Source organism: Salmo trutta, chromosome 38 (assembly GCF_901001165.1).
Source record: "Salmo trutta chromosome 38, fSalTru1.1, whole genome shotgun sequence".
NCBI classification, from domain to species: Eukaryota; Metazoa; Chordata; class Actinopteri; order Salmoniformes; family Salmonidae; genus Salmo; species Salmo trutta.
The window spans coordinates 29,002,644-29,016,797 of NC_042994.1; the positions used below are offsets into that span (position 1 = coordinate 29,002,644).

Below are 14,154 nucleotides of genomic sequence, written 5' to 3' on the forward strand. Positions count from 1 at the left end.
AATATGCAGTAAAATAATTTACATACTGAAGAAGGTTGGAGCGAAGTAAGAAGGTGCTCAACCAATGTCAGATGAGATGCAACCAGCTATCCTATTGGCTGTCGAGATGCAACCAGCAATCCTATTGGCCGTCGGGTGAAGGCCAATGCATCTCCATTCTAACTGTGAGAGTCTGAAGAAAACGAATAGTTCACAACGTTGATTAAATTAAAACATTTTAATTAGTAAAAATCTGTGCAATATTTCACATGTAAAACAGCTGCATCTTCTTTATACCTGAATTAACGTTACATAGAAAGACGTATTTTTAGCGATTCTTGTAAAAATAGATTAATTTAACAAAAGAAACAAAAACAAAATACACATTCTCTATGGAGAAATCACTTGGTGCTCCCTGGAAAATAAAAAAACAACCAAAAACCAAGGAGAAGGCTTCAGAAGACAGCTACTCACTACTAAACTCACCTAGGGTTATGCCCCAAATGGAACCCTATTAGCTAGACTAGCACTACATAGGGAATAGGGTGCCATTTGGGACATATTTCTAGTGTTCGTCGGCCCATTGGGCTTATTCCATTTCTTTTAGTTCCATGTCACCGACTACCCATTTGACATGTATTTGTGTCCCTGTGACGGGGCCTGGTCGCTTCTCTGACCTCACTGGGTAGAACCTTCTCCCGGACCACTAGCCCTTAAGGATTCTAGAGTTCGCATTATGATTGGACATTCTAGAGTGTTCCACACATTCTAAGTCCGGAGCTTAGAGACGTCATCAACAACACATTTTACAGCCATTTTGTTCCTCTGCACTCTCTGTAGTATCATCTCCTTTCTCGCTTTCCCTTCCCCCTTCCCGTCTCCCTTTCCCCCCTCTCTCTCTGGTCCCCAAGGACATCCTATGGTACATGGTTCTAAAGCTGCTGTTCCCTCCTTCCACTAGGAGAGCATTATGAGGCTGTGATTGGTCTCCCTCCTCCTCTACTCCCGCCACCTGTCAGGGCCCCCGTAGTACCTCTTTCTTCTTGGAGGGTGTCAAGAGGCTGTGATTCATCAGCTCTGTTTCCTCTCTACCAGCATTACTTGGCATGACATGCCCCCCTTCTCCATCAAGAGGCCATATAACTCCTCCCCCCCCCCCCCCGTCTCCTCCTCTTCGCTCTCCTCCCCCCCTCTGTCTCCCTGGCTCTCAGGGCTCCCAGTAAGACCCTCAGCAGTGTATTCTCCTCCCCCGTCAAGAGGCCATATAACTCCTCTTGTCCCCTGTCTCCTCTTCGCTCTCCTCCTCCTCCCTCTCCTCCTCCCTCTCCTCCTCCCTCTCCTCCTCCCTCTCCGTCTCCCTGGCTCTCAGGGCTCCCAGTAAGACCCTCAGCAGTGCATTCTCCTCCCCCGTCAAGAGGCCATATAACTCCTCTTGTCCCCTGTCTCCTCTTCGCTCTCCTCCCCTCTCTCCTCCCCTCTCCTCCTCCTCCCCCCTCTCCTCCTCCTCCCCCCTCTCCTCCTCCTCCCCCCTCTCCTCCTCCCTGGCTCTCAGGGCTCCCAGTAAGACCCTCAGCAGTGTATTCTCCTCCCCCGTCAAGAGGCCATATAACTCCTCTTGTCCCCTGTCTCCTCTTCGCTCTCCTTCCTCCCCTCTCTCCTCCTCCTCCTCCCCTCTCTCCTCCCCTCTCTCCTCCTCCCCTCTCCGTCTCCCTGGCTCTCAGGGCTCCCAGTAAGACCCTCAGCAGTGCATTCTCCTCCCCCGTCAAGAGGCCATATAACTCCTCTTGTCCCCTGTCTCCTCTTCGCTCTCCTACTCCCCTCTCTCCTCCTCCCTCTCCTCCCCCCTCTCCTCCCCCCTCTCCTCCCCTCCTCCTCCCCCCTCTCCGTCTCCCTGGCTCTCAGGGCTCCCAGTAAGACCCTCAGCAGTGTATTCTCCTCCCCCGTCAAGAGGCCATATAACTCCTCTTGTCCCCTGTCTCCTCTTCGCTCTCCTTCCTCTCCTCCTCCCCTCTCTCCTCCTCCTCCCCTCCCCTCTCTCCTCCTCCCCCCTCTCCTCCTCCCCCCTCTCCTCCTCCCCCCTCTCCTCCCCTCTCTCCTCCTCCCCCCTCTCCTCCTCCTCCCCCCTCTCCGTTTCCCTGGCTCTCAGGGCTCCCAGTAAAACCCTCAGCAGTGTATTCTCAGTGAGAAGGTTCTCTGAAGCGTCTGCTAGTTCCTGTAGTCTCCTGACCGCCTCCCCTAACTGACGACTCTTCTCCTTGTGCTGCTCCACTAGGCTCAGCCTCTCACGCTGCAGCTCGCCATTCTGGGACTGCAGCAGTGCATTGTGGGTCTCCAGGGCCGCGGCGTTGAAGGATAACCGCCGGTTGTCTCGCCATAGCTGGGCCAGTTGGTTGGAGAGGCGCTGGCGTGCACGATGTAATGTCTGGACTTCTCCTTGGAGAGCGCGGAACTCCGCCTTGAGGAGAACGTGAGGGTTAGGGTCGGATCCGTCTGCTTTCATTGGCTGGTGGGCGGAGTCGGAGTGCTTCAGGATGAAGCGTAATAGGGTGGGGAGAGTGATGGGCTTGTCCTCCGGGAACTTGACGGACATGTGTTTCCTAAGAGACGAAGAGAATCAGGAAGTAACATAAGACTAGTTAGTCTAAATGAGGCATGAGAGGCTGTGGGATATCTTTCCATATTACTGAATCATAGCCAACAGGTCTGGTTCAGTACAAAGAGAACAGTGTATTCAACAACAGTCTGAGCAGGTCATGTACATACAGGTATGTGTTCTGTCTTACCTGTGTCTGGGGAACAGGAGGTACAGGTATGTGTTCTGTCTTACCTGTGTCTGGGGAACAGGAGGTACAGGTATGTGTTCTGTCTTACCTGTGTCTGGGGAACAGGAGGTACAGGTATGTGTTCTGTCTTACCTGTGTCTGGGGAACAGGAGGACAGAGGGGAAGTGATCCACCATGAACTCCCACGGCAGGTCGTTACGCGCCACGTTCACCCTACACACATGACGTCACATCCTGTTACTACAGGAAGTTTAACTGTAAACAGTTGAATATCAACGGAATGTAAAAAAAACTAAATAAAACAGAAGTTAAATCAACAACCCAACACGAGTTGTTTCACAAAATAGAAACAACTCAGCCAACCAGCCAACCAGCCAGCCAACCAGTCAACCAGCCAGCCAGCCAGTCAACCAGCCAGCCAGTCAACCAGCCAACCAGTCAACCAGCCAGCCAGCCAGTCAACCAGCCAGCCAGCCAGCCAGCCAGTCAACCAGTCAACCAGTCAACCAGCCAGCCAGCCAGCCAACCAGCCAACCAGCCAGCCAGTCAACCAGCCAGTCACCCAAGCTGCCAGTCACCCAAGCTGCCAGTCAGTCAACCCTACCTGGCGATGGTGACGGTGCTGTTTCCATGGAACATTCTAGCCAGCTGGATGATAACGTGGTTTAGAACAGAGCAGTAGCCACACCACTGACTGTAGTAGAACACCACCACATCCTGGACAACACAACATGTCAAATAGTCGTCATTTATCACATTCATGAAGAAAAGCCTTTACCACAGCCGTTTTATAGCCATAACCCCTTTCCATTCTAGAAACCAGTCTGAACTGAACAGCTAGAACATAACCACTGTCCATTCTAGAAACCAGAAACCAGTCTGAACTGAACAGCTACAACTAAGACATGTCTTTAAAGGTCTGTCAAATCAAACCACAGTTATTATGATGTTAAACCAGTGTGAGGTGGGGGTGAGGCCCACCCACCCTCTCCCCCTCCCTCCCTGCTCCTCCCTCTCCCCTATCCCCTCCTCATTTTTCTCTCTCCTTTCTCCTCCTCTCTCTCCTGCTCCTCCTCTCACCTCCCTCTCTCCTCCCTCTCTCCTCCCTCTCCCCTCCTGCCTCCTCTCTCTCACCCACCCTGTGAGGATCCATGACAGTACTAAGGAAAGAGGAGGTGGTCAGCTCTGAGATGAGGGGTCTCTTCTGGGGCCTCTCCTCCTCCTCCTCTCTCCTCCCCACCAGACGTCTCTGCAGTGGGCTGTGGGGGGTGCTAAAGTTCCTGATGAACAACTCTGGAGGGGCAAGAAGACATGTGTAAAGCTGGCTACTTTCCCCTAGACCAGACCTGGGTTCAAATACTATTAGAAATCTTTCAAATACTTTGCTTTAGCCTGCCTGGAGTGCCAGATGGGTGGGGTTTGCTGTTTCAGGACTTTTCTATTGGTCCATTAATCCAGGCAAGCTCAATCAAGCACAGCTGCAGAATGTTAAATGATTTCAAATGGTATTTAAACCCAGGTCTGTTTCCAACTAGATAGTGACTCTGTAACAGTAGCTAGTTGACCCAGTAACTCCCCAGTCTTACCCAGAGACTCTGTAACAGTAGCTAGTTGACCCAGTAACTCCCCAGTCTTACCCAGAGACTCTGTAACAGTAGCTAGTTGACCCAGTAACTCCCCAGTCTTACCCAGAGACTCTGTAACAGTAGCTAGTTGACCCAGTAACTCCCCAGTCTTACCCAGAGACTCTGTAACAGTAGCTAGTTGACCCAGTAACTCCCCAGTCTTACCCAGAGACTCTAACAGTAGCTAGTTGACCCAGTAACTCCCCAGTCTTACCCAGAGACTCTGTAACAGTAGCGGTTCCTCTGTGGTCCAGAACGTAGTGCACCTCATCCTTCAGGTTCACGATGGTCGCAAACGACCGTGCACCATCACCGGTCCCGTTGCCTAGCAACCTTCCTAACTTCCCCAGGCCACCGCCACCCATCTCGTTGTTGCCTAGCGCCCCGAGACGCACCGCCAGCGGCCAGTGGAGGGCGGAGTCCAGGATGTAGAACCTGAGCGTCTTATTTGTCCGACACCTCAGCCCTTTAAACACGCCTGCTTCCTGGTCCTGAGAAGACGGGGAGGAGTCCTGGGAGGAGGATGGTGAGGGAGGGGGTGTCCCTAACCCCTCGCTGTCTAGCCCTAGCCCCTGCTGCGGGGGCAGGGAAACCCCTAGCTGTCCCAGAGTTCTACAACAGGCACTATAGCGACCTGACGACGGGCTGTAGCTACTCAGGATGTTACTACAGGCAACCGTCGTTGCCGTCGCCGTCACAGCAACAGGTAGGCAGCATCGTCTGAGGTAGGACTGGAGCACGGCAGCACCACCTGTTGTCTGGGAGGGGAAGGTGCAGCGGGGAGAGCGACCCGGGTTGGACTGGGACTGGTTGAGACAAAGCTCACACACCCTGGAGGTGGAGCCTGGGAGGGGGTGTGGCCTGGGCAGAACCACTGACAGGCAGCAGAGAGGGGGGGACAGGGGCTGGGAGGGTCCACTGTAGTAGTAGTGGTCAGAGGGGTGGTGGTGGTGAGGGGAGTCGCTACAGGAATGGTAGCGAACTGCGACGTCTGCAATCTAGAAGGGGGGGGGGGGGGGGGGAGTCGAAGAGTTCAATTAATGTGGATATAAACATGGAGAGATTTAGAAATTCTCTTCAGAGATCTACAGCCATCCAACTACATTCATCTAGATAGAACAATTCACAATGATGCTCCTGAGCCATGTTTTTTTCTTCATCACATCAAAATATTAAATGTTGTAATAAAATGTATTCTTTTTTTATTGTAGTTGTAGTAGTGGTTGTTGTGTAAGGGTCGTCGTTGTCGTGGTGACTCACCTGCGTCAGCAGCAGGTCGGGGCCGGGCCCCAGGGGATTGTGGGGCAGGAAGAGCAGGAGGGCAGGGCCTTTGGTCAGTTCCTGCTCCAGGAGGCGGGACTTAGCGCCAGTCGGCGCCAGCCATTGGAGGACGGTCTCGCGGTGCTCAAAGACCCAGGAACAGATGCCTTCAGAGGTGAAGTTACGCTCCCAACTAGGGAAAATCTGAGGGGGGAGGGAGGAGACGGGGGGCAGAGGTGGGAGACAGAAAGGAAGAGCTAAACCTCCATAGGAACAAATGAGTGCCGGGAGTTTATCCCTGAACATTTGACCCGACCAGGAGAAAGTCACTATCGCATTAGAGGAAACCAAGACTACTCTCAGGGCCGGCCTGCTGGTGCTCACTAGCAGAAGTGACTTTTCCCAGCAGATTAGGATAATTAACGTGGCAGGTTAGGATAATTAACGTGGCAGGTTAGGATAATTAACGTGGCAGGTTAGTGGAATTAGGTTAAGGTTAGGAAAAGGTTTAGGGTTAGCTCAAATGCTAAAATTGTCCCCCGACACGACTCGAACATATCTATCTACAACCAGGTCTGCCCTGAGAACAGTCTTGGTTTCCACTAATGCAATGCTGCGAGAAACTCTGGGTCCTGACAAGTCTGTTTGTCATGTGCTGATGACATCACCACTGAGCAATGAGGAGTTGAAGTGTCAGTAGACAGGGGTGTGTGTGTGGGTGTTGACTGACCAATGAGGAGTTGAAGTGTCAGTAGACAGGGGTGTGTGTGTGGGTGTTGACTGACCAATGAGGAGTTGAAGTGTCAGTAGACAGGGGTGTGTGTGTGGGTGTTGACTGACCAATGAGGAGTTGAAGTGTCAGTAGACAGGGGTGTGTGTGGGTGTTGACTGACCAATGAGGAGTTGAAGTGTCAGTAGACAGGGGTGTGTGTGGGTGTTGACTGACCAATGAGGAGTTGAAGTGTCAGTAGACAGGGGTGTGTGTGTGGGTGTTGACTGACCAATGAGGAGTTGAAGTGTCAGTAGACAGGGGTGTGTGTGTGGGTGTTGACTGACCAATGAGGAGTTGAAGTGTCAGTAGACAGGGGTGTGTGTGTGGGTGTTGACTGACCAATGAGGAGTTGAAGTGTCAGTAGACAGGGGTGTGTGTGGGTGTTGACTGACCAATGAGGAGTTGAAGTGTCGGTGCAGGTAGACAGTCTGGTCATCTCTGACAGAGATGGACTCTGCCACCTGTCTACTGGTCACCACCCCGAAACGCACCGCACCACGGAAGTCTGCAGCGGGGAAGAGCAACACACACTTTCATTCATCCTTTATTAACGCAGGTTTGCCACTTATCAATTCTATAGTCACAGATCTAGAATGAGCAGAACAGGCCTTGCTATGGGCAGAGCTTCCAAGTCTTGTCTATTCATTCTATTTCAATGGCTATGACATTCTACTCCAGCAGCAAAGCCCAGCGAGTTGCGGTTATCAAAGAGACACTGGATTAGAGCATTTACATTTATCCATCTCCCATCAAGGAGAGGAAATCCAGAAATGTAATAACTGTAAAGTATTGGGACAACATGGATGTTAATGTTTAGCTTAACTCTCTTCAGGGCTTTAGGGAGTTAGCCAGTTAGCACGTAGCGATTAGCTTACCTCTCTTCAGGGCTTTAAGGAGTTAGCCAGTTAGCATGTAGCAGTTAGCTTACCTCTCTTCAAGGCCTGCAGAGCTGAGGAGAGGTATGTGATGTAGCCGGGAGGCTGAGGAGAAGAGGTGAACTGGAAATAACCCACTACCCCCGGCTGGGAGGCAGGAGAGGAGAACAGACAACAGACATGAAACATGTGACTTGGGTTGCAAAAATCCAGTAACTTCCTCAAAATTCAAAGGTTTTCCAGAAACCTTGGTTAGAGGATTCTGGATTTCCTGTTTATTCCCTCCTGAATCTGTGAATCCTCCAAACAGGATATCTGTTCAACCTGGGCATTATGGGAAAGGTACTGTGACATCACAGAACAGTAGAAGCAGTCAGCCATGTCAGAAAGACTCACTTTTATCTAGGTCATATCTACAGGCTAAACCCTGCTAGCAAAACAAACCAGGCTCTCTGTTGTGAGAGACAGAGGCACTACAGAAAGGATTAAACAGGAAACTGGCTAAGCAGCTCCTCAACACCATAACACCCTCCACCATACCGTACACTACACCTGACCCACAGGTACACCACACCTAGCGGGCCACTCCCAAATGGCACCCGTTTCCCTATATAGTGTCCTACTGTTAACCATGGCCCTGTAGCGCACGATAAAGGGAACCAGGTTCCATTTGAGATAGTGTCGCTCATTGTTACATAGAACTCTGTCTTTCTCTCTAACAACAGAACATAACACCCAAAGCATAACACTCATTTCCTCTGATCTGTTTCTCAGCTCTACCTTCATTCTTATTCCCTTCAGCATCAACCCCTCCTCCCTCACCTCTCCCCCCTCCCCCATACCTCATGAAAAGACAGGAAGTCTTGTAGTGTGGCTCGTGATGGTAGGTAGGTCAGTGGGGTGATGACTCTCAGGATGAACCTCTCTACATAGGAAGCCATGAACGGACCTTTGTATTCTATAGGGCCAAACCTCCAGAGACAAACAGGGGAGAGACAGATACAACAGGTCCTATGTACCAGGCATGTCAGAGTAGGAGGACCCATTTAGAGTCAGACAGGGGAGAGACAGATAGAACAGGTCCTATGTACCAGGCATGTCAGAGTAGGAGGACCCATTTAGAGTCAGACAGGGGAGAGACAGATACAACAGGTCCTATGTACCAGGCATGTCAGAGTAGGAGGACCCATTTAGAGAGACAGGGGAGAGACAGATACAACAGGTCCTATGTACCAGGCATGTCAGAGTAGGAGGACCCATTTAGAGTCAGACAGGGGAGAGACAGATACAACAGGTCCTATGTACCAGGCATGTCAGAGTAGGAGGACCCATTTAGAGTCAGACAGGGGAGAGACAGATACAACAGGTCCTATGTACCAGGCATGTCAGAGTAGGAGGACCCATTTAGAGAGACAGGGGAGAGACAGATACAACAGGTCCTATGTACCAGGCATGTCAGAGTAGGAGGACCCATTTAGAGAGACAGGGGAGAGACAGATACAACAGGTCCTATGTACCAGGCATGTCAGAGTAGGAGGACCCATTTAGAGAGACAGGGGAGAGACAGATACAACAGGTCCTATGTACCAGGCATGTCAGAGTAGGAGGACCCATTTAGAGTCAGACAGGGGAGAGACAGATACAACAGGTCCTATGTACCAGGCATGTCAGAGTAGGAGGACCCATTTAGAGAGACAGGGGAGAGACAGATACAACAGGTCCTATGTACCAGGCATGTCAGAGTAGGAGGACCCATTTAGAGAGACAGGGGAGAGACAGATACAACAGGTCCTATGTACCAGGCATGTCAGAGTAGGAGGACCCATTTAGAGAGACAGGGGAGAGACAGATACAACAGGTCCTATGTACCAGGCATGTCAGAGTAGGAGGACCCATTTAGAGAGACAGGGGAGAGACAGATACAACAGGTCCTATGTACCAGGCATGTCAGAGTAGGAGGACCCATTTAGAGTCAGACAGGGGAGAGACAGATACAACAGGTCCTATGTACCAGGCATGTCAGAGTAGGACCCATTTAGAGTCAGCCTTTAGATCAGAATGAAGATTACATGGACAGAGGGGGAATAATACCTCATCAAGGACACAACAGAATATTATCACAATGACAGTAACAACCAAACAAGACACAAAATGAATAGACTCTCCCACGAGACACAAAATGAAAAAGCTATCTCCTTTCCTCCAGTGGAACAGGTAGATAACAGGGTATAGATATAGAGCAACTAGACTCTCCCCTTTACCTCTTGTAGAACAGGTGGATGACAGGGTATTGGTAGAAGCTCTTCTGTTTCCTGCATTTCCCCTGGCTCCACCAACAGTTCACTGCCACAAACTGCACCTGTACAAACAGTGCAGACAGCAGAGACAGAATGATACCACAGCACACCACCTGCACAGACAAGGAGTCACATTTATAAACAGCTTCACAATTTAATACAGTAACTCTGAGGTGTATCGAGTTGTGCTGTCTACAGTAGAAACAGACTGGCACCCAGACTATATAGCACCATATTGTAGCTGTGCAATAGACCAGGGGTGTATTCATTAGTCGAAAACCGGTGCAAATACATTTGGTCTGTTGCAAAACATTTTGCAACAGAAACCGCTTCTTCCAAATGAAAAACATTTTGCAATGAAAACAAGTTTCTATACAACAAATTCAAGTAGGTCCCACCCTGTTTGCTTCCTGAGCAGTAAACGGTTTCCATTGCAAAAGGTTTTGCAACAGGCCAAACATTTTGCAAAGGTCTGTGACTAATGAATACAACCCTGTTCTTAAATGTACTGTTCTGAACCATCCCTCAGCACTATAAGCCAGTCCACAATGTGCAGTTCCCTGCCTGTCTGGCCAGCCTCCGGGTGACCTCTTGGCGAGCGGCGATGGAGCGTGAGTGTGTGTGTGTGCGTGCATGTGTTCCTGCGTGTACAGTGGGGGGAAAAATTATTTGATCCCCTGCTGATTTTGTACGTTTGCCCACTTAAAGAAATTATCAGTCTATAATTTTAATTGTAGGTTTATTTGAACAGTGAGAGAGAATAACAACAAAAAAATCCAGAAAAACGCATGTAAAAAATGTTATAAAATGATTTGCATTTTAATGAGGGAAATAAGTATTTGACCCCTCTGCAAAACATGACTTAGTACTTGGTGGCAAAACCCTTGTTGGCAATCACAGAGGTCAGACGTTTCTTGTAGTTGGCCACCAGGTTTGCACACATCCCAGGAGGGATTTTGTCCCACTCCTCTTTGCAGATCTTCTCCAAGTCATTATGGTTTCAAGGCTGACGTTTGGCAACTCGAACCTTCACCTCCCTCCACAGATTTTCTATGGGATTAAGGTCTGGAGACTGGCTAGGCCACTCCAGGACCTTAATGTGCTTCTTCTAGAGCCACTCCTTTGTTGCCTTGGCTGTGTGTTTTGGGTCATGGTCATGCTGGAATACCCATCCACGACCCATTTTCAATGCCCTGGCTGAGGGAAGGAGGTTCTCACCCAAGATTTGACGGTACATGGCCCCGTCAAATGATGCGGTGAAGTTGTCCTGTCCCCTTAGCAGAAAAACACCCCCAAAGCATAATGTTTCCACCTCCATGTTTGATGGTGGAGATGGTGTTCTTAGTGTCATAGGCAGCATTTCTCCTCCTCCAAACACGGCGAGTTGAGTTGATGTCAAAGAGCTCCATTTTGGTCTCATCTGACCACAACACTTTCACCAGTTGTCCTCTGAGTCATTCAGATGTTGGCAGACTTCAGACGGGCATGTATATGTATTCTTGAGCAGGGGGACCTTGCGGGCGCTGCAGGATTTCAGTCCTTCACGGCGTAGTGTGTTACCAATTGTTTTCTTGGTGACTATGGTCCCAGCTGCCTTGAGATCATTGACAAGATTCTCCCGTGTAGTTCTGGGCTGATTCCTCACCGTTCTCATGATCATTGCAACTCCACGAGGTGAGATCTTGCATGGAGCCCCAGGCCGAGGGAGATTGACAGTTCTTTTGTGTTTCTTCCATTTGCGAATAATCGTGCCAAATGTTGTCACCTTCTCACCAAGCTGCTTGGCAATGGTCTTGTAACCCATTCCAGCCTTGTGTAGGTCTACAATCTTGTCCCTGACATCCTTGGAGAGCTCTTTGGTTTTAGCCATGGTGGAGAGTTTGGAATCTGATTGATTGATTGCTTCTGTAGACAGGTGTCTTTTCTACAGGTAACAAGCTGAGATTAGGAGCACTCCCTTTAAGTGTGCTCCTAATCTCAGCTCGTTACCTGTATAAAAGACACCTGGGAGCCAGAAATCTTTCTGATTGAGAGGGGGTCAAATACTTATTTCCCTCATTAAAATGCAAATCAATTTATAACATTTTTGACATGCGTTTTTCTGGAATTTTTTGTTGTTATTCTGTCTCTCACTGTTCAAATAAACCTACCATTAAAATTATAGACTGATCCTTTCTTTGTCAGTGGGCAAACGTACAAAATCAGCAGGGGATCAAATACTTTTTTCCCCCACTGTATGTGCGCATGTGTTCCTGCATGTGTGTGTGCACGTTCCTGCGTGTGTTCTTGCGTGTGTATGTGTTCCTGCGCATGTGTGTGTGCGCACGTTCCTGCATGTGTGCGCGCGTTCCTGCGCGTGTGTGTGCGCACGTTCCTGCGCGTGTGTGTACCTGTTTGACCAGCCTCCATGCGACCTCCTGGACCTCGTGGCGAGCGGCGATGGAGTGAGCACACCAGGGAGCATAGAAGAAGATGACAGACACCTCTGCCGCGCCCCTCAGCCTCTCTACCTGCTCCAGCTGACCCAGGTACAGGTCCACTACAGGGGCCTCGGCAGAGAAGAACCTCACCGGGGGACGCGCTGACGCAACCACATTCTTAGCCCGGCTAGGAGGGAGAAGAGGGATGGAATGGGGGTGGGTGTCCGAGAGAGGGAGAGAAAGATGCTAGGAAGAGACAGGAAGGACTTCTATACAAGTTGCTTATCGTTTGTCTCGTCTTGAAATAAGTTGTGTGTAACAACATGCTTTGAGTCTTCTCTAGGCTTTCCTCATTCTAACATGTCAGTCCATCCATAACTGCTCAGTCTAAATGACTATTTCAATATTTACATCTCCTAGGACCATAAGTGCTATGGACTCTGGGCTGCCACGGGAGAAACAATATTTACATCTCCTAGGACCATAAGTATGTCTGACAGCCTGAAGACAGAATCTCTGACAACTGCTAGAAGTACAGGAGGACACGGCAGACAGTCAGTCAGTCTGACGACAAGCAGCAGGACATGAGACAGGCGACTGGCAGACAGTCAGTCTCTGACGACAAGCAGCAGGACGAGACAGGCGACTGGCAGACAGTCAGTCTCTGACGACAAGCAGCAGGACATGAGACAGGCGACTGGCAGACAGTCAGTCTCTGACGACAAGCAGCAGGACATGAGACAGGCGACTGGCAGACAGTCAGTCTCTGACGACAAGCAGCAGGACATGAGACAGGCGACTGGCAGACAGTCAGTCTCTGACGACAAGCAGCAGGACATGAGACAGGCGACTGGCAGACAGTCAGTCTCTGACGACAAGCAGCAGGACATGAGACAGGCGACTGGCAGACAGTCAGTCTCTGACGACAAGCAGCAGGACATGAGACAGGCGACTGGCAGACAGTCAGTCTCTGACGACAAGCAGCAGGACGAGACAGGCGACTGGCAGACAGTCAGTCTGACGACAAGCAGCAGGACATGAGACAGGCGACTGGCAGACAGTCAGTCTCTGACGACAAGCAGCAGGACATGAGACAGGCGACTGGCAGACAGTCAGTCTCTGATGACAAGCAGTAGGACAATTAGGAGTACAACGCATTTCTAATGCCTGGATTGAGGTACGTTTTCCGAGCCATATCTCGCACCGACTCCGTGGTGTGTTAATCTACACAGGAATGCTGTTCGACCCTAGTGCAGTTGTAATCAATCGGGTCAGATCTGATGGCTAACCATAACGTTAGCTATTGGAACACAGGCTGAAGTTGTAACGTTAACCAGCAGTTGGCTAGACAGATAGCTAGATCAGGGGGTTTTACCTCTCCTCGGGGACCCCCAGTTATTCCATGTATTTGATCTAGAGTTATCACACCTGATTCAACTTGTCAACGAATCATCAAGCCGTTGTGAATCAGGTGAGCTTGTTCAGAGCCACAACAAACCTGTGAAATGCCTGGGGGTTTGTCACTGAAAACCACGGATAACTGCCGGTAGATTACCAACCATCAGAATGATGATACCTACCTGCAGGTAAATGTAACGGCCAGTAGTAGCAGGACGCTCAGCAGTATCGCCCCGCAGACAAGCACTGGTCTCCGGGCCATCAGACTAGACACCTGCCTAAGAGACTGCCGCAGCCACCGAAGCATTACAGGGAACTACCCGGCTAGCCCTCCCATCGGATCTACACGCCCTGGCGGTACAAGGCCATTCAGCTAGCGGGCGGGTGGTTGTATGAAGACTTGGCGAGGTTGCGGTAGGGTTATTGTAGGTTCCGTACGTTGCACATTTATCGTGTATTAGGCAGAGTTTAGTTCAAACACGAACAAGCCAACCTTCCTTCCCCACGTAGACTTAGCTACTTCCGCAATGACGCTACTTCACGTCAAGGGAGCGTCGGGAAGTAATCGGTCAAATCTGAAAAGTAGAATCGTTCGAATTTGTGAAATTTGTCAAATAGGCAATCAGAACAAAAGTGTCTTAAAGTATGAATTTACTCCATTGCTTATAGTTCTGAATGGATACGTATTGCATCGTAAAAGTAAGGGGGTTGTTTTGTAAGGTTTCGTATTATGAATTGCTTCGTT

General features: G+C 50.0%; 1 protein-coding gene across 1 annotated transcript; it reads right to left on the minus strand.

Moving 5' to 3' along the window:
* Positions 1-2,609: 2,609 nt before the first annotated feature.
* On the minus strand, positions 2,610-13,948 carry LOC115178054 (thioredoxin domain-containing protein 11). The gene is made up of 11 exons (XM_029739079.1): positions 13,592-13,948; positions 11,982-12,198; positions 9,556-9,653; positions 8,137-8,266; positions 7,348-7,441; positions 6,812-6,924; positions 5,648-5,851; positions 4,602-5,385; positions 3,901-4,055; positions 3,367-3,479; positions 2,610-2,975 (listed from the first exon to the last, which is right to left on the minus strand). Exons 1-11 carry the CDS (start codon positions 13,714-13,716, stop codon positions 2,891-2,893), a joined length of 2,118 nt encoding a protein of 705 aa, XP_029594939.1. The 5' UTR covers positions 13,717-13,948; the 3' UTR covers positions 2,610-2,890.
* Between the last annotated feature and the right edge of the window lie 206 nt (positions 13,949-14,154).

What these genes read in the sequence shown, in the direction of transcription:
- LOC115178054 (XM_029739079.1), bottom strand. Translation starts at nt 13,716, where the DNA reads ATGCTTCGGTGGCTGCGGCAGTCTCTTAGGCAGGTGTCTAGTCTGATG. An exon ending in GCCGTTACATTTACCTGCAG is followed by an intron (nt 12,199 to 13,591) that starts GTAGGTATCATC and finishes TCTCCCTCCTAG; the next exon opens with CCGGGCTAAGAATGTGGTTG. An exon ending in AGCACCGTCACCATCGCCAG is followed by an intron (nt 2,976 to 3,366) that starts GTAGGGTTGACT and finishes TCATGTGTGTAG; the next exon opens with GGTGAACGTGGCGCGTAACG.